General features: G+C 51.6%; 2 protein-coding genes and 1 pseudogene across 7 annotated transcripts in view; 2 read left to right on the top strand and 1 right to left on the bottom strand.

Annotated features, from left to right (window-relative positions):
- Positions 1-769: 769 nt before the first annotated feature.
- On the top strand, positions 770-11334 carry GEMIN7 (gem nuclear organelle associated protein 7). 4 transcript variants are annotated; one of them, XM_036275242.1, is made up of 4 exons: positions 770-809; positions 3006-3123; positions 4445-4506; positions 10467-11334. In XM_036275242.1, exons 3-4 carry the CDS (start codon positions 4470-4472, stop codon positions 10880-10882), a joined length of 453 nt encoding a protein of 150 aa, XP_036131135.1. In that variant the 5' UTR covers positions 770-809; positions 3006-3123; positions 4445-4469; the 3' UTR covers positions 10883-11334. The 4 variants fall into 4 exon arrangements, with proteins under 4 accessions (XP_036131135.1, XP_036131139.1, XP_036131137.1 ...); XM_036275244.1 differs by lacking the exon at positions 770-809 and adding an exon at positions 1016-1108; XM_036275246.1 differs by lacking the exon at positions 4445-4506.
- On the bottom strand, positions 7521-7711 carry LOC118639056 (annotated as a pseudogene).
- PPP1R37 (protein phosphatase 1 regulatory subunit 37) overlaps positions 10598-23052 on the top strand; it is a 50678-nt gene continuing 38223 nt past the window's right edge. Inside the window, exons 1-2 of one of the 3 annotated variants that reach the window (XM_036275240.1) lie at positions 10598-10705; positions 13149-13589. In XM_036275240.1, coding sequence (XP_036131133.1) covers positions 13388-13589 — 202 coding nt within the window. In that variant the 5' untranslated portion in view covers positions 10598-10705; positions 13149-13387. Of the gene's footprint in view, positions 10718-12786; positions 12823-13148; positions 13590-23052 lie in introns of those variants that run through there. The other 2 variants (XM_036275239.1, XM_036275241.1) reach the window with 2 other exon arrangements.

Raw genomic sequence — 23052 nt, 5'->3', positions numbered from 1 at the left:
TCATGTATATACCTTATTTTGCCCCTCCCAGCTCCCCTAGAAAGCAGTTATGAGAGAGCAGGAGCAGTCTGTCTTGTTCACAAACAGAGCCCCTATTCCTTCATAGTTCAGGCAACAAATATGTATGGAGCTCCTGCAATGCGCATGCTTTCGATAGATATTGTCAGGGGGCCTAACTGTGCCAATTAGGCCTTGGGGATCTAGTGGGAAGCAGAGGCCCACAAAGTCCCTGCCTAGTGAAACCGTGTGGAAGAAGTGAATTCTGTCTGAGCCCAGAGCAGCGAGGTTCCTCAGCACCCGGGGACAGTCGGGCTGCCTTTCAGGGCCTGTTTCCCGCTTTGTGAAAGGGGACTTCAGGGAAGGCTGCAAGACAAACCGGCTGCCCCTGCTTTATTCCAAATGCTGCTCTCCAAGGCTTTTTCTGGTGCCTGGCTGCTTAGAGCATGATCTCAAGGTTTCAAGTGAGGGAGGTGGGGTTGGGACTGGAGGAGAGGGTAGGAGTGTGCACGTGTAGGGGAGTGGGGGGAGGGGCAAAGACCAAGCTCTGCCTTTAACCTCTCTTTGAGGCTCAATTTCTTCTTCCATAAAATGGGCATCCTGGACGCCCCGACCCGGCAGGCAGTGTATGAGATCGAAGCGCCGACCACGCCGCCAGCGCCGGGCTGTGCCGGCTTCCCAGCCCGCGAGCCTTTCCGCGACCACGTGGGGCGGTGGCGGCCGCGGCGGAACACAGGCTGGCGACTCGCGGCCCGCCCGAGCCTCTGCAGCTGGGACGCCGGCGGAAGTGGGGCGCCAGCACGCAGACCTCGGTGAGTGCGGGGCGGTGGTGGGCGGCGAGCACCTTCCCTCTCCCCGGCCCTGGCCCGGGGCGCCCACCCGCGGGGCAGTGCTGGGGAAAAGGCAGATCTGCGTCCGCCGCGCCGGCTGCGGTGACGCCCCGGGCCCCGAGCGCCCGCACCGCCGACTCGTGGTTGGGACGCAGGGGACGTTCCCGCGCCGGGGGAGCTGGGGGAGCGTGGAGCCTAACAAGGACGATAACAGTAACAACGGCAGCAGTCAGCAGACCCCGTTCCAGGGGTGGAATCGCGGGCCTAATCCGTGCTGGGAGGTGGGAAGAATGTCCAGCCCTGGGCGGAGTGGGGAGTGGACGCCTGGGGGCCGGGAGGACCTACTTAGTATAAGAAAAGCAGAGCGATGGGTGGTCAGGGAGGAATTGAAAGGAAACTGACCTGCCCAGGGGCTGATGGGGAGGGGAAGAACCTCAGAAGGCCCCATTGAACTAATATGCATCCAGATGGGGCAGCCCATGGGGTGTGGGTGGACATGGCACCACCTTGGTTAACTAGGTCTGGGGGCCTCCTTGTTAACCTGGTAACTCAGCTGGTTCCCCACCGGGCAATTAAAGAGTTGGCTAAACATTTGTCCGCAGATCTGATCCATTCCCATTTTCTTGAAAGTGAGTACTGAGGCCTCAAGGAGGAAAGTCAGTGAGCCTCCTGCCTCTGCTGTTGACCCCAGTGGTGGGCTCTTAAGTCAAACGAATTAGTTTTTCAAGTAGTGGGGGATGGGTTTGAAACCTTTCAGCAGTAAATCCTTGGCTTTGAGACTAAAAGGATAAAGGACTCTAGGGTCTGGTCACCAGGAAGAGTGGATAATGCCTGCTTTTACCTGCTTTTACCTATGTGACCTTTCTCAAGTCGCTTGCTTTTTTCCTGTGTTATTACTTTATTTTCCATTTTTAAAATGTAGCATTAAAGTCATCCAAAATACAGATATAACTGACTCCTTACACATTTTATTCTATCTAAAGTTAGGTATTTTAGCTATGAGATGAAGAAAATCATCCCATTAAAATGGCAACATTTCTGAAAAATGAGTTTCATGTTTATGTGATGGGAAATCAACTCTCCATCTGCCCCCAAAAACTCCTCCAGTCCAGAGCAACAGGAAGACGGCTCACAACCATGGCTAACTTGTGGTGCCCATGCAGAGAAAGGGCCCGAAACATGTTGTGATGTTGTTAAATTTTTGAAACAAGCAACTTCTTTTTTTGTTTTGTTTTAATCGTCCCCTGAGGACATTTTTCCATTTTTTGTTCAGATAGAGTGGGAGGGAGAGAGAAGAGAGAGAGAGAAACATCGATGTGAAAGGGACACCTCGAGTGGCTGCCACCCCCACAAACCAACCAGGGCCGGGGACAAACTGCAACCCAGGTACATGCCCTTAGCGGGAACCGAACCAGGGTCTCTCTGGACCACAGGCCGACGCTCTAACTGCTGAGCCAAATCAACCAGGGCGAAACCAGCAATTTCTTAATTATATAGAATAAGAATACTAAAGAAAAGCGTACTTTTCCTTTTAACCCTTTTATTGTTTTGCCTCTACCCAAGTTACTGAGTACCAAGTAGCTATGAATAGTAAAAACCAACTGATTTAAAGTCCCTGAAATGTGTGCAATTTAGAATTCCCTAATGTACACAATCAGGAGTAGCTTTTTATCAAGACTATGGTGCTGCTGGGTCACCAGCTGTGTCTGTTGTCCTGGGGTTTGGAGTGACTCCTGCTTTGGCATCTCTGGCTGCTGGGTTTCAGTTTGGGGATCTTCCCCATTTCTGGGGCACTCTTCTTTTTTTTCTATATCATCAGACAGAGTGGGAGGGAGGGAGGGAGGGAGAGAGAGAGAGAGAGAGATACATCGATGTGAGAGAGAAACATCGACTGGTTGCCTCTTGCATGACCCCTACCAGGGCTGGGGGGCTGGGGGCGAACCGCAACCGAGGTACATGCCCTTGACCAGAATTGAACCCGCGACTCTTTGGTTGGTGGGCCGATGCTCTAACCGCTGGGCCAAACCGGCCAGGGCTCTGGCACTCTCCTTACTGTTGTTTGCTGCCTTGGCACCCATGATTCCCTGCAGTGGCTGATCGCTTTCAAGGGAGCTGGGCTGGAGTTCATAAACCTGGACTCGCCCTGGGACATGTTGCTTTCCTCTTGTGTTTTTTCAGGATGGTCCTGAACTTTCTTAGCACCGTCTTTCCTGGCCAGAGGGACATCAGCTCATCCTTCAGGGTCTACAGAATCCAGAGCCGGTAGCTCTTTGGTCAAATACTCTTCTATCATCAGGTACTTTTTGTCTGTCTTCCTACCTTGCAAGTTGTCCACAGCCTGCTCCAGCCTTTGCACTTTGTCGAGGATGGTTTCCACTTTCAGCACACCTGGATATTGGGGGTGCCTCCATTTCTTCTGGCTTTGGGGGTGTGGCTTCTGCCAGAGCCGGGCTGGGGGCTGTCTGTCCTCTCTTCTGCAGCCACATTCTTGGGGGACGATCAAACCAGTATTTTCTCGGGTCACACCTTGGCTCCAAACCTCCAAGGGTTCCCTTGTGCTGGCCGAAAAAAAAATGCCATTCTGCGCAGGGCAGGGGCAATGATGTGATCAGTCCCACCTGGGTTTGCTGCCTTTTCCTGCCACTCGCTCCCTTTCCCAGCAAATGATCTGACATCTCCCAGCTCCATTTTCCTCTCAGGAAAATGGGGACCGCACTAGTATGACCAAATCTGTTACCCACCCCTGCCCCCCAATGGAGAGAACAAGGCCCTGCACTGAATTTTGTTTTAGCCAGGGATTTAATTTATTATTATTATTTTTTTTTAATTTTTTTTTTTTTTTTTCAATCCTCACCCGAGGACATTTTTCAATTTTTTTGTTCAGGTAGAGTGGGAGGGAGAGAGAGGAACAGAGAGAGAGAGAGAAACATCGATGTGAAAGGAACACATCGAGTGGCTGCCACCCGCACAACCAACCAGGGCCGGGGACAAACTGCAACCGAGGTACATGCCCTTAGCGGGAACCGAACCCAGGTCTCTCAGGACTGCAGGCCGACGCTCTAACCGCTGAGCCAAACCGGCCAGGGCCCAGGGATTTAATTTAAATGGCCCAGTCCTTAGGGCCACTTGCTTAATTTCTATAAATCCTTTATTAAGTACTAATCCTGGAGACTCTAGGGTGTTTCTCTTAAAACCCTCAAGTGTTAACCTAAGTTGTGGGAAAGCCCTGGGGGGCTGATGATCCTTGATTAAACTAGGAGTGCAGTGGTCAGATAGAAAATGGCTCTGGCTGGTTGGGCTCAGTGGTTAGAGCGGCGGCCTGTGGTCCAGAGAGACCCCGGTTCGGTTCCCGCTAGGGGCACGTACTTCGGTTGCAGTTTGTCCCCGCCCCTGGTTGGGGTCCTGCGGGAGGCAGCCACTCGGTGTGTCCCTTTCACGTCGATGTTTCTCTCTCTCTCTCTCTCTCTCTCTCTCCCTCCCACTCTATCTGAACAAAAATGTAAAAATGTCCTCGGGGTCCTGAGGACCCCGGTGAGAACTTGGGCCTCTACTCTGGATGAGAGGGGAGCCATGGGAGGCTCTAAGCGGAGGGACAGGACCTGACCTTGGTTTCACAGGATCCCTCCGCCTGCTGCACGGAGAATGGACAGTAGGGGACACAGCAGAAGCAGGGAGTCCGGTGAGGAAGGCACCACAGTGGTCCGGATAGATGACGATGGTGCCTGGGATGGGCTGGTAACAGTGGGGTTCAAAAAGTGCTCAGATTAGCCCTGGCCAGTTTGGCTCAGCGAACGTTCTGCCTCTGCCTCCACCTCTTCCCCACTGGCCTTGCTAAGCCTCAGTCACTCTTCCTCGGTCTTTGCATTTGCTGCTTCCGCTGACTGGAAGGCTCCCCCCCAGATCTCCACGTGGCTGGATTCCTTATTTCATTTAGGTCTGTGCTCACTGGCGGCCTTATAGAGAGATCTCCCGTAAACGCCCTGCTTTCTGGAAACCACCCCTTGCCCCCTAGGCTGGGCCAGGCGGTCCCTCTGGGCTCCTGAGGCCCTGGGGCTCCTTCATTCCAGCCCTGCCTACTCGGGGGTCATCACTGTCTAGAGACAAGTTTGTGTCACCCACTGGACAGTGAGCCTATGAAGGCAGGGCCGGGCTGTTCCAGTCACAGCTGTGTCCCCAGCTCCATCCAGTGTGGGTTGGGCACAGAGGAGGCACTCAGATAATGTGGATGGGTGAACCTTTACATTCCTTCAATGAATATTCACGGACCTCCCCCTGTGCCAGGCCCTAAGTGGGGCTAGGGATGGAGTTGTGAAGTCATCAGATGGGTTCCTTCTCTCAAAGGCCGTGTTCTGTGGCAGAACAGACAGCGCATAGGAAAGCAAGTAAACACATGATGTCAGGAGGTGATGGTGCTATGAAGAGAAGATAATGTGGGGTGAAAGGGCTACTGTTTTTCTCCCTGCAGTGGTGGTGTTTGAACAGTGACCTGAGTGAAGTGAGGGAGGAGAGTGAACCACGATTTTTGAAATACACGTATGTCTCCCATGTGGGAGACGGTTCTAGGCAGCAAGAACAGCAAGTGCAAAGGCCCTGAGGCAGGAATGTGCTTGGCATGTTCAAGGACTAACAGTGAGCAAAGGGTGGAGGGCTGAGAGTTGAGGTCAGAGAGGTGATGGGTCCTTGTCGCCTTTGTACGGGCTTTGGCTTTTGCTCTGGATGAGGCAGGAGCCGGGGAGGGCTCTGAGCAGAGGAGGGATGTGATTGGACTCAGTTCTAACAGGTTCTGTCTGACAGCTGTGTGGGGAAGAGACTGAGGGGTGAAGGTGGAGGCAAGGAGACCGTGGAGAAACGACTGCAGTAGTCCAGATGGCAGGTGCTGGTGGCCGGATTGAGGAGGGAGCAGAGTGGGGGGTGGGGAAGTGCTAGATTCTGGATGCGTTTTTGAAGGTGGAGCTGAGAAGCTTTACTGATGGATTGAATGTGGGTAGTAGAGAAAGTGAGGAGTCCGGACACTGGGATATCCTTTATCTGTGATCACCAACCTCCCCGTAGAGATTCTCCCTTCTCCCAATACCCTAGAAGGGCTTTTTTATGCTTCATGTCACAGATGAGGAACTGGAGCAGGGAGGTTGCTGGTAGAGCTGCAGGGACCTGCCCAGAGCCCCCGTAGTGAATCCCAGGCTAGGACTCCCCGTCTCCCCCAATCCACATGCCTGTCTTCCCTCCCAGGTGGAAAGCTGTGACCCCACCCCTTGTTCCTGCATGGCGGAGCTAAGAGTGGGTTTTGCATTTTTAAGTGGTTGGAAAAGTTTTTAAAAATTTTTGTGGTGTATGGAAATACATAAAATTAAAAATTCAGTGTCCGAATAAGTAAGGCTTTATTGGAGCATAGCCATGTTCATTGTTTATGTTTTGTTTTTGGTTTTGTTTTTTTAATCCTCACCCGAGGACATTTTTCCATTTTTTGTTCAGATAGAGTGGGAAGGGGAGAGAGAGAGAGAGAGAGAAAAAACATCGATGTGAAAGGGGCACATCGAGAGGCTGCCTCCTGCACAACCCAACCAGGGCCGAGGACAAACTGCAACCGAGGTACGTGCCCTTCGCGGAAACCAAACCCAGGTCTCTCAGGACCGCAGGCTGACGCTCTAACCGCTGAGCCAAACAGTCTGGGGCACAATCTAACATTTTTTAAGGGACATGGAAGCATTGCAATACATCCCTTCCTTTTTTTTTTTTTGGTACGTGCCCCTAGCGGGAACTGAACCTGGTCTCTCTGGTTCGCAGGCCGATGCTCCAACTGCTGAGCCAAATCGGCCAGGGGATATCTCTTCCTTTTTAAAATTAGAATTTAAAATGTATTTGAATAGCCTGGATGGTGTGGCTCAGTGGTTGAGCATCAACCCATGCACCAGGAGGTCGCCGGTTCAATTCCCGGTTAGGGCACATGCCCAGATTGTGGGCCAGATCCCCAGTGGGGGGCATGCAGGAGGCAGCCAGTCGATGTTCTCTCTTATAGACGTTTCCATCTCTCTCTCCCTAAAATAATTTTTTAAAAAATTAAAAATTTATTTGAATAGGTTATACAAATACATGGGACAGAATTCAAAGAGTACAAAAAGGCAGACAACTCAGAGTCTCCCGGCCCAGGCTCTTCATGGGCAGAAGGACTGAATGACTGGCGTTTGCAGTTTCCTGGATTCTGTCCAACCTTCCTCTCTGAGGCTGTCCTAATCGACACCCGGGCCGCAGGGGATTTGAGGCTGTTCCTCCACAGCTGCACCGACTCAAAGCTTTATCAGCCCTTCCAGTCTTCTCTGATCTGGGAGGTTCGGAATCCTACAGCCTCGGAGCTTTTTTTTAATTTTAATTTTTAATTTAAAAAATGTATATTTTTTCCTTATTGATTTTAGAGAGAAAGAAAAGGAGAGGGAGAGAGAGATAGAAACATCGATGAGAGAGAACATGGATTGGCCACCACCTGCATGCCCCCCACTGGGGATTTGGCCCACAACCTGGGCCTGTGCCCTGACCGGAAACCGAACTAGAACATCTCAGTCCATGGGACAACACTCAACCACAGAGCCACACCGGCCTGGGCAGGGATAAGTTTTTTGTACAGGCTTCAAATTCAGCTCTCTGAACATTCAGAGGTTGAAGAAAAGTAGTTTAAAACACCTTCAAAGATTCATTTCACTACAAAAAGGAACAGACTTTCTTGGATCTGGAGAGATTACTCCTATCAGCAGGGGGTCATGTTGAGCATTCTGCAGACAGAATTGTTTCAAATCTGCAGCCCTGGGAAACCTGGTGGGTGAGGCCGGCCTCTCCAGCTAGAGCTGTTGAACCAGTTTCTTCATAGCGGTGATGCTGGAGGAACCAGACATGGTGCACAGGAGACCTGGGCAGATTTGTCGGTAGTGGGTCGGTCCGTGGTGGGTCCCCAGTTAATCAGTCACTTTAGAGACGAGGGGCCTGAACCCTAGGTCCTTCTCTCTTCCTCCTCCTCCCCGCAAAGCCAGCATTTCTCTATATACAGCCCACATCAAAGCAGTGGTGTTTGTCATATTCCAGGAGAGTGCTAAACATTGTACATTTATTAGGTCATTTAGTCCCCATGACAACCCTGGGTGGTCCTTTTATCCTCCCTGTTTCATAGATGGGGAAACCAAGGCACAGAGCAGTTTAGCAATTTACCCCAGGTCACCCAACAATACTAAGAACTGTAACCAGCTTTTATGGAGAACCTGGTATGTATCAGACCCTGTTGAATCCTGATAACAAGCCGAGGTGGCATTTGGTGCTATTTCTCCATAAAACGGAAGAGGAAACTGTCTCTTGCATGAGGTCACCCAGCTAAGCAGGCCGGGGAGCTTTAACCTCCACTCCATTCATTGGATGGAGCCTGGTTACTGTGCCACTCAGTGTTCCAGGAGCTGAGGGTACATGGGGGGAGGGGGAAAGCAAGGTTGCTACCTGTGATGAGGGAGCCATCTCCTAGGGGAGAAGGACCATAAGCAGAACGATAAATATACGATATGTTTGGAGGGGTCCGAGCTGAAAATGACGAAGCTGGCAGAGGGATGAGTGAGGGGCAGAGGAAGCTTTAAGACTGGGTGGTCAGGGAAGGGGGAAAGGAGATAGACTGGAGGGAACTGCAAGTGCGCGTGCCTGAGAAGGGACTGCAGGCGTGTTCGAGGGCCAGCAGAGAGGCCAGCGTGGCCCCGTGGCGTGGTGTGCCAAGAGGGTCCAGGACACGGAGGCCTTAAGCTACCAGAAGGCTCCAAGCAGATGAGGGATGTGGAGTTTTTTTGTTTTGTTTTTAATTTAAAAAATTGATTGATTTTTAGGAGAGAGAAACATCAGTTTGTTGTTCCACTTATTTGTGGATTCATTGGTTGCTTCTTGTGTGTTCCCTGACCGGAGAGTGAACCCACAACCTTTGCTTATTAGGATGATGCTCTAACCAACTGAGCTACTGGGCCAGGACCTCTTTTATTTATTTATTTATTATTTTTTAAATATATTTTTATTGAATTTTAGAGAGAGAGAGAGAAACATCGATGTAAGAGCGCAGCATCCATCAATCAGCTGCCTCCTGCATGCCTTCGACTAGGGATCAAGCTGACAACTCTGGGCATATACCCTCACCAGGAATCGAACCAGCACCTCTTTGGTGCCTGGGATGATGCCCAACCAACTGAGCCACACTAGCCAGGGCTAGGGATGTGTTCTGACTCAGGTCCCTTTGGCTATGTGAGGACACGGGTAGGAGTGTGAAGGTGGAAGGGTATTTGGGGAACCTATGAGGAGTTGACTTCAATAGTCCAGGCAGGAAGTGATTGATGATTGATGGTGGGTGGACCAAGATGTTGGCAGTTGAAAGAGTAAGTGGTAGGTTTTGAATGTGTGTGTGTGCGTGTGTGTGTGTGTGTGTGTATGTATTTTCAGCTTTTCTTTCTTTTTTTTTAATCCTCACCTGAGGATATTTTTCCATTTATCTTCAGATAGAGTGGGATGGAGGAAGGGGGGGGCGGAAAGAAACATCGATGTGAGAGAGACACCCTGACAAGGGCCTGGGACGAACCGCAACTGAGGTACATGTCCCTGACCGGAATTGAACCCACGACTCTTTGGTCCGTGGGCCAACGCTCTAACTGCTGAGCCAAACTGGCCAGGGCTCAGCTTTTCTTTTAAGATAAAGTCACAAAGTAAACTAGAAGATATTTTATTTTATTTTATTTTATTTTAATCTTCACCTGAGGATATTTTTGCCATTTTTTTGTTCAGAAAGAGTGGGAAGAAGAGAGAGGGAGAGAGAAACATTGATGTGAGATAGAGACACATTGACTGGTTGCCTCCCACACAACCCCAAATAGGGCCAGGGACGAACTGCAACCCAGGTACAAGCCCTTGGCCGAAATCAAACCCTCAACTCTTTGGTCCGCAGGCCAACGCTCTAACCACTGAGCCAAACCGGCCAGGATTTAAAAAAAATTTTTTTTTATTTATTGATTTGAGAGAGAGAGATAAACATCAATTTGTTGTTCTACTTATTTATACATTCATTGGTTGATTCTTGTATGTACTTTGACCAGGGATTGAACCTGAAACCTTGGTGTATCAGGATGATGCTCTAACCAACTGAGCTACCCGGCCAGGGCTTTTTCTTAGCCTTTCTTTTTTTAATCCTCATCCGAGGACATTTCTCCATTTTTGGTTCAGATAGAGTGGAAGGGGGAGAGAGAGAGAGAAACATTGACGTGAAAGGGACACTTCGAGTGGCTGCCACCTGCATGACCCAACCAGGGCTGGGGACAAACTGCAACTGAAGCACGTGCCTTCAGCGGGAACCGAACCTGGGTATCTCTGGACCGCAGGTTGATGCTCTAACCACTGAGCAAAAACTGGCCAGGGCTTCTTAGCCTTTCTTTATCTTTTATGACCTTGCTATTTTTAAAATAATTAGTTCCTGGCGTACAGGGACTGGTGGAAGGATCGTGCAGATTTTAGGAAGGGGAATCAGCTTGGTTTTGGATAGGTTGAGTTGAGGTTCCGTAGACAAGCCTCTGCTCGCCATCCTCCCTCTTTTATCATCCCATCTCCCTTTGTAATGGTTCCTTGTTCTTCTTCATCCAACAGCCTGGACAATGCAGACTCCACTGACCAGTCCTGTGCCTGTGCCTGTGCCTGTGCTCCGGCTCCCCCGGGGTCCTGACGGCTTGAGCCGAGGCTTTGCCCCTGATGGACGTAGGGCCCTCCTGAAGCCAGAGGTTCCTGAAACCCTTGAGTCTTCCCTGGTTCATGAATGTCAGGAATCCCAGGAACAGCAGGCAAGAGCCAACCTTCGGGAGCGCTACCTCCGCAGCCTGCTGGCCATGGTGGGTCGCCAGGTGAGCTTCACTTTGCACGAGGGTGTGCATGTGACTGCCCACTTTGGAGCCACTGATGTGGATGTGGCCAACTTCTATGTGTTGCAGCTGCAGACTCCAATAGGTGTGCAGGCTGAGGCACTGCTCCGGTGTAGTGACATTATTGCATACACCTTCAAGTTATAAAGACATTATTGTTGTCACCTTCTGCCTTAAGCCTAGCCACAGATTCCCAAGCCTCCAACTATTCTGGATATCTGAGCCTCATAGAGTTCGGAACTCCCTTGGAGTTTTGAACCAAGCTCCAAGCAACCATGACTTCTTCAGCCCTCCAGGGTCTAGTCAGTAAAATTCTGCAACCCTACGAGTTCTAGATCCTCTTGAAAGGAATGCTCTACCTCACAGAACTCTAAACTCTACAGAAATGTGGGTCTTGAGCCAGTTCCTGAAGACTCGGGGTGAGGTGGGGAAGGGGGCAAATTGCATTGTAGAAAATTGTTTACTAGAGCTCTGCTGGTGTGGATTGAGCACAGTCGTCCCATGGAGAGAGGTCCCGGTTGGATTCCAGGTGAGGGCACATGTCCCGGTGGTGACTCAATCCCCAGTAAGGGGGTATGCAGGAGGCAGCCTATCGATATTTCTCTCTCACATCGATGTTTCTATCTTTCTCTTCCTTCCTCTCTCTAAAACAATCAATAAAAACATTTATTTTAAAAAAGAAAATTGTTTATTAGAGAAGTTGCAAAGTTCAGCCACCCTGAAGAAATCCCACAATACTACCCGCCTGCCAAAGAACCAATTATTATTACAGGAAAATCCGCCTCCTGTTTTTGTTTTGTTTGTTTTTTAGTGTACCCCACAGGGATGAAACCAGACATAGCCGGTGGGAGGGTAGCTGTCCAGGACTGAATCTCGTGGCGCTGGGCCAAGGAGAGGGAGGAACTTGGGAAAGGTTCGGGGATTGGACTGCCCCAAGCCTCGGGGAGTGGCTGGTGCGACCTGGATACCAGGCTTGGATGATTTGGACTAGATTTATTGGGTGGGCGGGGATGTGCTTAGCAAGGGACTTGCATCGCGCTGGGTTACCGCGGTGCGCTGCTGCCGGGGTGGTGCGGACCGCCCACCACCGCAGATTCGCTACGTCCCCACCCCCAACCCCCGACTCCCCACGTGGGGAAGGGTCAGACCCTGTGCGCGGCGCCATTGAGAAAGGCTAAGGGTTAGGAGTTAGGGTGAAGCTTCACCTTTTCTCCATTTTGCTCCAGCTGTACGGCATGGCCGTCCTATCACTTGCTTAGTCCCGCCACTAGTTTTCCGGCAGATTCGCTTTTAAAAAGTAATTTCTGCCCCCTTTGTAATCCCATCAATTTAAGAATGTAGGTGAAGATTCCACTGAAAATACATGAGATTTGCTTCGTTCCTCTTCAGTCACGAAAGTGCCACGGCCGATGTTGTCGAAGACATGGGGAAAGCCTCAGCTTCCACTCGCCCATTCACAACGCCACCTCTGGCGAGTCACTGGCCTAGCTCTCGAGTTGCCTTGGCAACGATGTCGCTCGCTCCTCCCAAGTCCTCTTTTTTGGTTTTAGCCCCTCCTCCAACCCCGCCCCGCGTTGCTGGGTGGGCTGGGAAAGCCTAGCGAAAGTGCCGAGGCGAATATTAAATAACTGAATTGAGCCGCGGCGGGGGGCGGGGCGTGGGAAGGCGTGAGGGGGCGTGGCTTGAGCTCGTGCTGATTCGCTCCTGGCTTGGTGATCTACCTGCTCCATCGCTCGGTATTTTGGTTGGCAGATTCATCTCCTGCTTTTGGAATTCTTTCCTTCGCCCCACCCCCACCCCCTTTAAAATCCAGGCTATGATATTCCTCATGAACTCATACTTATTTTAGTTTATAAATTTAAATTGTATCTTAGACAACGCAATCCAGATACAGAGAATTCTTGACGAAACTGCAGTCTGCAAATAGAAGGCTACAGACTAGGGGCATAAACTTGGGCTCCAGGTAGAGGATCACTCTGTCAGCATCCATCACCTGTATTCATATATTCAACACAGCTCCTATCACCTTTCACGTTCTCCACCCCTTTACCTCTCTCCTTATCAGTTGACCTAGCCCAGTCAAGCAGGTGTTTGTTTGTTTTTTTTATTTCTATCAACTCCACTCCCTTCTGCAATGCCTGAGCTCGTGACGAATGTGTGCGAGCCTGAACCCCACTTATCCGGATGGAGGCGGGAAGGCGGGTGGGGGCGGCTCAGGTTCGCGCTTGCGCGCTGCTCTGGGAGACGGCGTCCATCTCGCCCCGCCCGTCCTGCGCTGCAGTTCCGGCTCTGCGGATTCAGTGCTCACGTTTCTTTTTCCCGTGGCTCTCGCTGCCTTTTGTTTCCCCACTTCAGCAACCCGTCAGGCAACTCTACCTCCAGATAGCTTAAATTGATTTTCTGGTTTTCTTAGTACACGGTGGACGCACCAGCCTTTAACGAAAGTGCGGCTGCGAACAAGCAGGCGGGTGCGGAGCTCGGGGGTGGCGCGCTCGGGCTCCCGGCGGCGACGACTACGACGACCAGGGAAGCGCACGGAGGCGGCTCCTGAAAGAGCGGCGGAGCCCATGCCCCGGGACGGCGGGCGGGCCCGGAGAGACGAGTCCGGGGCCCGGGGCATGTCCCCGGGGCCCCCGTGAGGCGGCGGCGGCGATGGAGATCCCGCCGCAGGAGGCGCCGCCCGGGCCGGGCGCGGACGGCGACGCCGAGGAGGCCCCCGCCGAGGCCCGGTCTCCCAGTCCCGCATCGTCCCCGGCCGACGGGCGCCTCAAGGCTGCGGCCAAGCGTGTCACGTTCCCCTCCGATGAGGATATCGTGTCCGGAGCGGTGGAGCCCAAAGACCCTTGGAGACACGGTAACTACAGCCCGGGAGAGGGGGCGGGCTCGTGGGGGTCTCGGGAGTCGGTGCAACGCCCAGAACCGAGAAAGTTGTACCTAATGATGATTTAAGGAGGCAGCTGTCAGTCTAGAGCTGGGGGTGGCTGTTGGTTTGGGAAAGTGAAAAGTAGCTGGTTTATGCCCACCCCCCACCCCCGCCTCGAGGGATCCTGAATGTGATCGTTTGATGGCTTGGGAGATTGGGTGGGCTTTAGCCTTTGAGTTCATAGCACCCCCCACCCCAAAGGTTAGAGCTGTCAGAGGAGGGTGAGTAGTCAACACTGGTGCTGCATGGGCAGTTGGAGAATCAGATGGGCCCATGGGGGTGGGAAGAGGTTAAGCTACTTAGTCTACAAGCCTGGGGACAAAGGGTGCCTGCAAAGAGGAAGAGGAATACATCTGGACGGTGGCCCTGGGGGAGTCAGGCAATCCTGGGGTTGGGAAAAGGGAGTCAAGGTAAACTCCCAGAAAAGCAAAGGTGGTGGTCAATTTGGGGGTGGGTGAGATAGTCAGAGGAGGTGTTAGATCTGAGCTTTAAGAAGAAGAAAAGTCACTGCATGCTTCTGACTCCCCCAAAATGAGAAGCAGGATACTGTCAGTCGTTCAGGAGTGGAAGAACTTGGGACCTGGCAATAGAAGGGTCTTTTTTTCCCCCTCTAAGAGTCGGAGAATTGGAATTGCTGGTCAGTAGAAGGTGAGAACATTGAAGAAGTTGGGTGGCTTGAGGTGTTGGGAGAGGAAGCAAGACCATGGATTGTAGGTCCCTGAAAAAGGTCAGGTCAGTGTTGGAACTGAAAGAGCAGCTAGCTGGAGGGCTGGGAAAGTGGTGGATGGCAGTGTGAGTCCATGTCTGTGCTGGAGGTGTCTGCCCGTCTTGCTGGGGTGGAGAGCCCACAATGAGAGGGAGCTGACTGGTGCTGGCTGTGGAGAAGTTGGTCTGTTGGCCCTGTGGAAAGAGGAGGAACTGTTGCTAGTCTGTGGACGGTGGAGGAATTGGTGGCTTTGATGTGAGAGTGAGAAATATGGTAACTGGAAGCTGAACACACAGGGAGCCCGCCATAAATGCCAGTTTGGCTAGTTGCTGTTAAAGAGACGGGTTAATTTAAGATTTGTGGCATTGGGAGCCAGCCAGGTTCTTGGGCTCTAGGCCTCGGGGACAGGTGGTCACTTTTGTGTTGGAGGACTTGGGGGACTGCAGCTGAGGATGGGAAGAGTCCAAATGGGCCCTGGCATGGTATTCAGTCCAAAGAGCTCAGAGCAGGAAGGGGGAAAGACTGGGGGAGGCAGAACCGGGTGGTGAAGAGCAGAGGCTCCAGTTCAAATCCTGACTCCATTTACCATTTCGTGACCTCAGGCTGGTAACCTAATTCCTCTGAGCTTCCGTTTCCCCATATGTAAAGTGGGTGATAATTCCCATGCCACAGGGTTTAAGAGAGGTCGAAATCAGATTGTGTGTGAAAAGTGATTTGCTAGGATGGGCCTTTGTGAAATTGCAGTTATTATTGGTCATTTTAGGGGTGATGTTAGGTGATACCGGTCATTTTAGGGGTCATTCTAGAGGAGTTGGTTCACGGGGTTGGGGCCTGGATGTGTCTGCTTCACAAGCTTCCAGGAAAGGGGCAGAGGTGGGAGTCAGTCAGTGAGCCTGGGGCAAGGGGAAGGGAAGAGGGTTAATTTGTGAGCTAGAGGGTCGTGGTAGGGCAGTTGGAGAGTTTGGCACAGGCTGGGGTAAAATTTCTGGTCTGTAGGTCCTCAGAAGAAAAGCAGCTGTGTGCAACCAGCTTTCTGGCTTTGAGTAAGCCGTTTTTCTCCTTCGAGCCTCCTGTTTCTCTCTCTCTGCAAATGGTGCTAATTTCTGCCGTGAGGTAGTTGTGAGGATTAAATAAGATAACGCTTGTGCACTCCTGCCACATAAACAGCAGCTGCTGTTATCCAGGCAGAATCATTTTTGTTTGTTTGTTTGTTGTGGGCAGTCTTGGAGAGTCTTGAAGGAGTTTGAGGAGAGAGAAGCATGTCATGAAAGGGTCATTGGGAGTCTGGTTGCTGATTGATCTGTGCTGAGTAAGGGGTGGAGAAGATGATCCCTTGCAGGCTGGAGGAGTCTCATTCCTGGACATTTAGAGAGGGACTGCAAGGACTGGCCAGGACTTACTCCGGAGGAGTCAGTGGGTCTCAGATGGAGAGGTGACCATATGGAGAAAGGGGTCTGGAGGAGTTTGTCTGTCTCTGCTGGGGAGAGGGGTTGAGGAGTTGGCCTGGCAGTGAAGGAGTTGGGTGATCTTGGGCTCAGGCAGGAGAGGGGTTCATTGATGAAATGGGTGAGTTTGGACAATGGGATTTGCAGGACAGGAAATTGGAGGGCCTGTCAAAGCTGAGGAGCAGATGGCTAGCCAGCTTCTGTGCCTGGAGGATGGTGGTGGTGTTGGCTGGCCTGGGTCTGAGGGAGGTGGAGGATTGCTGGCTGTAGAAGAGGAAAGTTGGGTCAGGGAGCTACCTAATTGAGAGGCTAAAGGGTCCTGGCTGGGTCCTGCAGGGAGGAGTTGGTTGGTCTTGGAGAAGGGGCGGGAGATTTCTTAGAGTTGGTCTGTAAGCCGTGGGAAAGCACAGAGGGTATCATTTGAGCTGTGGACCTAGTGCAGAGGTTCTCAACCTGTGGGTCACGACCCCTTTGGGGGTCGAACGACCCTTTTGCAGGGGTTGCCTAAGACATAACAGTAGCAAAATTACAGTTATGAAGTGGCAACAAAAATAATTTTATGGTTGGGGGTCACCACCACATGAGGAACTGTATTAAAGGGTCGCAGCATTAGGAGGGTTGAGAACCACTGACCTAGTGGGAAGAGTGATGGAGGAGTCATTCTGGGGCCTGCTGTGGTGACATGATTCCAAGGCCAAGGGTGAGGGAGGAGTTAGTGGGTCTGAATCGGGAGAGAGGTCATTCAGAAGCTGTTCTTCCATCGCAGAGATGGAGAAGGTACCTGGGCCAGGAGGTGCAGGAGCATCCCTGGGCTGGAAGAAAGCGGCCCTAGAGGAATCGGGGCCCCAGCACAGGGTGCCTGTTCAGCAGAGCCTTGCCCTGGCAGGAGAGCTCGGGCCCTGACAGAGCCTCTGGCTGGGGTTGAGGAGGATTGGAAGCGGTGGTCTAGCTGGGTGGGAGCCCAGGGGTTGTCTGCCTGAGGGCAAGAGCCTCATGAGGCCCTGCCAGAGTTGGGGGCTTTCTGGGGGTGAGATGCTATGGAGGAAGGAGATTGTGAGGGAGGGTCCCAGGCCACCCAAAGCACAGAGGGTCCTTCCTGGCTCCCATCTCACATAGTGTTACCGCCCAGCCCAACTCCAGGGGCCTATTTATCTTCTCCATTGTGCTTATGGTTATCAGATGTTATGTGGTATGTTTGTTTTTGTATTGGTGGTCTCTCTCTCCCCCCCCCCCCCGAATGTCCTCAATTCCTCAAAGAACATGCAGTGATTATGGTTGAAAGAGTGCTAGTGGACATGTGTGCAGCCATCCTGAAAGGGTGAGGCTGGGCCAGACCTGGGACCCATCTAGCCAGAGTGTGCTTCCAGGCCTCTAGCAAGGCTCTCATTCTTGCTGAGCTTGTTTGTTTCCTCATCTGTGAAATATTGATCCCTGCCTTGCTGACCCCTAGGATGCCTGAGCGGATGGGATAAACCTCCTCGGTTGCATGTGGATGGAAGTAAAGCTTGGGGAGGAGGTGGGGTGGAAACTGTGAGTGGCAGAGGCTGCCTTAGTACTGCCAGGCTGGGCACATGTGCATTCTGCTCTCAGGGGAGGGGGTTGTGTGTGAAAGTGGGCGCCAGCAGAGAAGGGGCCAGCTGGCTGCACCCTACCCCAACCTGCTCTGGTGGCGGGCCTGTGGTTCCAGCTCTTTTGAGGGCCAAGGCTAGACTTATACAAGGAACCCTTCCAGATCAAACTGCAAGAATAACCCACAGCTCAGCTGTCTTCCTAGTCCCAGGTGCACGCTGTGTGGGGAGACATTGGAGAGCATGTGACACTGACCACAGTCTGGGAGGCTTGTTTCCCCTTCCCTCTAGTCCTGCCAATGACTCATTCCCCACTCACTGACCTCCAGCCCTAGAGTGTGGGAGAGGAATATTGCCCACTGGGAAACTCCTGGTGTGGACTGGAGGTGTCTGCAGGGTGAAGGGGCCCAAACACGCAGCCACCTGAGCTTGAGAGGGGTTGGAGGGGCGGTGGAGGCAGTGGCCATGATGTTCTTAAGTGGGGATCAAAGAGAGTGGAAGTGCCTTACTGTTGTCATTGAAACCTCGGTTGCAAATGTAGTCCTTGAAACTGATTGGAGAGGTAGAAATGCACCTGTCAGTGGTAGAGAGGGGCCCTTCGTTAAAAGTCAGCTCATTTGAGTCCTGGCCACGTGGCTCAGTTGGTTGGAGTGTTATCCCATATACCAAAAGGTTGTGGGTTCGATTCCCAGTCGGAGCACATACTTGGGCTGCGGGTTCGGTTCCTAGTTGGAGCATGTGTGGGAGGTGACTGATCGATGTTTCTCTCCTTCCTCTCTAAAAATCAATAAAAAAAAAAAAGCATATCCTTGGGTGAGGATTAAAAAAAAAGAAAAGAAATTTCAGCTTGTTTGAGCATAAGTGGTGGTGTTGCTGGGAAGTAGGGAATGGGGTCATGGGGGGCAGCTTTGATGCTTTTGCCCAGATTTCCTTCTGGGCCCAACCTCGCCTACTTTGGGCTTTGGTACATGAACTCTGCCATATGACTTTGGGCGATTAACCGTGTGACTTTGGGTGTGATTTTTCTGTCTATAAAATGCAGCTGACAATAGTACCTCCTCACAGGGTGATGGTGACGATTGAGTAAGATAATAGTCCATGAGTGAAAAAGGTGAAGATATTAAGCAGAAATTTAAAAACCTCATAGATAACAGTACGGTGATTACCAGAGGGAAGGGAGGGTGGGGTAGGTAGGAGAAGGTAAAGGGGGCATAACTGGTGATGAAAGGAGACGTAACTTGGGGTGGTGAACACACAGTACAATATACAGACAATGTATTATACAGTTATGCCCCTGAAGCCTATATAATTTTAACCTATGTCACCCCAATAAATTCAATTAAAAAAAAAAAGATAACAGCCCATAGTGAATGCCCAGCAGATGTTTCCCTTGCTTTTCCTGTCATCGCCAGCCCTCTACCCCCAACCGCAGTCCCCAACCCTTAGTGTGCTTCCTGCCTGTGTTGTGTATTTACACCCATATTCCCCCAGCCCACCCCAATGTCTCCCCCATCAGAACTCTGTTGTCCCTCAGGTCTGATCCTGTTTGTTACAAGCTGGGTGACTGTGGGCAAGTTGCCCAACCTCTCTGAGCTGAAACTAAATCAGCTTGTGTTGGCCCACTAGCCTGAGAGGCTTCAAGGGCACCAAAATTCTACACTGAAAGTGTTAGTGCCAGTCTCCCCAGATACCAGCCAATGACTTTGGACAAGTTTCAGCTCCTCCCTGAGCCTTAGTCCCCTCTGTAGAGGGCCCCAACCCTCTGCCCTATTGGGACACAGCCTGGTTGATGGTGCTGCGGTGTGATCGCCTGCTCTGCCAGGCCAGGCCCTTCGCACACTCACACTCAGGCAGGCTGCCCTCCTTCTTTCCACCTCCAACTCTTTATTTGTGTCCGCATCGTATTTCCCTCTTCAAGGGCAAAGACTGTGCACGAGTCACCTCTGTGACCTCAGTCTGGTGCGCAGGAGGGCTTGGGCGCCGGACGGATGGCAGAGGAATGAGGTTTTCCCTCATACTCATTATGGTATTTGGGAGAAAGCTATTTGGCCTAGTTAATCCAGCCTGTGCCAGGGCAGGGGCCCTTCCTCAGAGATCTGCCAGCCAGCTGTGTCACTGTATGGAGCCCCAGAAGAGCATGCAACTCTGGCACACAGTAGGCACTCAGCAAACAGTCATTGAGTGAGGCGGTGGGAGTGCCTGCGTGTTTATGTGTTCTGGGAGTGAGGCATCGTGGCTACCCTTACACTATCGCAGGCATTCGGCTCCAAGAGCATTAAGAACCATGGAGTCAGGTGCCCCTGGCTGGACTGGGCATTAGGGGCCTCTGGGATTAGGGGCCAGGAATCTGTTTCTGCAAAGTTCCCCAGGTGGTTCTGATGGGCAGACTTGACCGTCCTTGTGCTCAGGGTTCCTTATTCAGCTCAGCTGGCCAGCACTCAGCCCCAGGCCTGCCTTTCAGACCTCAGTTCAGGGGTGGCCAGGGTTGACTTCACAGGCTTGTTTTGGAGCAAATTGAAATGTGTAACTTGAGGTTTTGGTAGAAATTCGTGTTGGAAAGGCAACCTGCTGCTGTAGAGCAAAGGAGCCTGGGTTGAAATCCCTGCCCTCTGCATGACCTTAATAGTCACCACGCATCACCTTCCATGTGCCTGCCACTGACCTAAGTGCTGTTTTTTCCAATTTGTACATGAGGAAATGGAGGTATAGAGAGGTGAAGTAACTGACCTGAGGTCACAGAGCCAGGATGTGGTTGAGCTGGGATTCAAACCCGGGCAGTCTGGCTCTGGAGCCTGTGCTCTTCGGCTGCTGCATTCAGTCTGCATGCGGTGTACTTCCTTCATCTATAACCCATAGCCGTCCCCCATTTTATTTTGGTTAATCCTCATCTGAGGATATTTTATTCCATTGATTAAAAATTTTTTTTTCTTTATTGATTTTTAAAGAGAGAGAAAGGTAGAGAGAGAGAGATAGAAACATTGATGACAGAGAACATTGATTGGCCACCTCCTGCACGCCCCCCACCGGGGATTTGGCCCACAACCTGGGCATGTGCCCTGACCGGGAATCGAACCTGTGACCTCTTGATCCATGGTACGACGCTCAACCACTGAGTCATACCGGCCGGGCTTTCCATTGATTTTTAGAGAGAGAGAGAGAAAGAAAGAAACTTCCATGTGAGAGAGACACATCGATTGGTTGCCTTCTGCCTGAGCCCCGACTGGGGCTTAGGGTGGAACCTGCAACCCGGGTACATGCCCTTGGCCAGGAATCAAACCCGTGACCCTTCAGTATGTGGGCTGACACACTAACCACTGAGCAACACCGACCAGGGCAAGCCTATAACCCTTTATAAAATGGAGGTGACCAGGGCAAGCCTATAACCCTTTATAAAATGGAGGTGACAGTTCTGGCCTGGCAGGGTTGAGCAACACAGAGTCAAGGGCCCAGCCCAGTATGCACTTAGGAGGGAGTTTACCGTGGTTCTTTTAAAAAAATTTTTTTTCTTTATTGATTTATAGAGAGAGAGGAAGGGAGAGGGAGAGGGAGAGAGAAACATCCATTGGCAGCCTCCTGCATGCCCCCTGCTGGGGATTTGGCTCACAACCTGGGCATGTGCCCTGACCGGAATTGAACTGGCGACCTCCTGGTGCATGGGTTGATGCTCAACCACTGAGCCAAACCAGCCAGGCCTGTGGTTCTTGCACAGGTGTTCTGAGAGGTCTGTGTCGTGCCATTCCTCTGTCTTCTGCATGAAGTTCTTGTTTTGACCCTTGGCCTGAGTTCTTACTGTGCTGCACAGTGTCTCGTACATGGTAGGTGTTTAGTAGCTCCTGGCTGAATGTATAGTTCTGACTCTCTGACCAACCATTCATTTAGCAAGGTGAGGCCATGCCAGGTGTGGATCGGGGAAGACAGATCTAGTCCCTGCCTCTATAGAGGTCACAGTCAGATGAAGGAGATACACAGTAAACAATTCTAAGTCATGATGCCCGGGACTCTGGTTAGGAAGAGCTCACGGGGTGTATGCAGACGGGCAGGGCAGGGCAAGGCAGGGCAGAGGTAGCTTCCTGGAGGAAGGGCCATCTGGGTCTAAAGAAGTCACAGGGGCCCTGGCCGGTTTGGCTCAGTGGTTAGAACGTCAGCCTGCGGTCCAGAGAGACCCCGGTTCGGTTCCTGCTAAGGACACATACCTCAGTTGCAGTTTGTCCCCGGCCCTGATTGGGTCATGCGGGTGGCAACCACTCGATGTGTTCCTTTCACGTCGATGTTTCTCTCTCTCTCTCTTTCCCCCTCCCACTCTATCTAAACAAAAAATGGAAAAATGTCCTCGGGTGAGGATAAAAAAAAGAAAATAAGTTACAGGAGTTAGCCAGGTGAGGAGCAGTTGGAAGGATGTGCAAAGAGTTGGAAGGATGTGCAAAGTGTTGGAGGTGGAGAGAGTGAGCAAGGTGCTTCCGAGGAACAGAAAAAAGCCAGTCTTATTGGAATGGGGAATCTGGAGGCAAGAGGGTCAGAAGTGAGTCTGGAGAAGGTGAGAAGGGCCTCCTGGGCCTGAGGATGGTGGGAGCCAGCAAAGGGTTTTAAGAAAGGGGATAACTAATGCTTTTTTTAAATCCTCACCTGAGGATATTTTTCTGTTTATTTTCAGATAGAAGGGAGGTAGAGAGAGGGAGAGAAAAGGAAAGAGAGAAACATCGACATGAGAGGGACACGACCCGACCAGGGCCGGGGACCAACCGCAACCAAGGTACATGCCCTTGGCCAGAACCTTCGACTCATTGGTCCGTGGGCTAATGCTCTACCGTTGAGCCGAACTGGCCAGGGCATACCTATCTTTTTTTTTTTTTTTTTTTTCAATTTTTTTTCTTCCTTTATCGATTTTAGAGAGAGGAAGGGAGAGGGAGAGAGAGATAGAAACATCAATGAGAGAGAACATCGATTGGCCGCCTCCTGCATGCCCCCCACTGGGGATCGGGCCCACGACCTGGGCTTGTGCCCTGACTGGGAATTGAACCAGTGACCTCTTGGTGCATGGGTCGACGCTCAACCACTGAGCCACACCAGCTGGACATACCTGATGTTTTTAATAGAACCTTTGGGAGGATGGTATGAAAAGGGTGAGAGCAAGGCTGGGAGACCAGGGAGGTGGCCATGGGCCAGGAGCCTGTAGACTCTGGGCTGTGTGGCTCTGCACTGGCTAATAGCTGACATTTAATTTCATTGATTATTCATTAGGTTTAGCTGAACCTCTTCCCTCCCCTACCCCAGAAGGTTTTGCCTTCACCAGTGTTTTCTATAACACTTCTAAGGTGATGGTTTTTCTCCATCCATCCTTTCCTCCCTTTCCAGCCTAGTCAGTTCATCCTGCCCACTCCCTTGTGAGGTGGTGGGTAGCACGTGATACACCACCTCCTCCATGTGACCTTAGCAGGTGGCTTCATCTGTATGGTCTCTTTAGGTCCCATACTTCCCAGATCCAGAAAGCAATAAAAAACAGGCCCAGCCCTGGCTGGTTTGGCTCAGCCCTTAGAGTGTTGGCCTGTGGACCAAAGGGTTTCAGGTTTGTACCTGGGTTGCAGGTTTAGTCCCCAGCCCCTGGTCAGGGTCGTGCAGGAGGCAACCAATCAATGTGTCTCTCTCACATTGATGTTTCTCTGTCTCCCTCCCTCCCT

The sequence above is a fragment of the Molossus molossus genome, unplaced genomic scaffold (genome assembly GCF_014108415.1).
Source record: "Molossus molossus isolate mMolMol1 unplaced genomic scaffold, mMolMol1.p scaffold_m16_p_21, whole genome shotgun sequence".
NCBI classification, from domain to species: domain Eukaryota; kingdom Metazoa; phylum Chordata; class Mammalia; order Chiroptera; family Molossidae; genus Molossus; species Molossus molossus.
The sequence above is the reverse complement of the archived record's forward strand: the minus strand, read 5'-3'. Positions and strand labels throughout refer to the sequence as shown.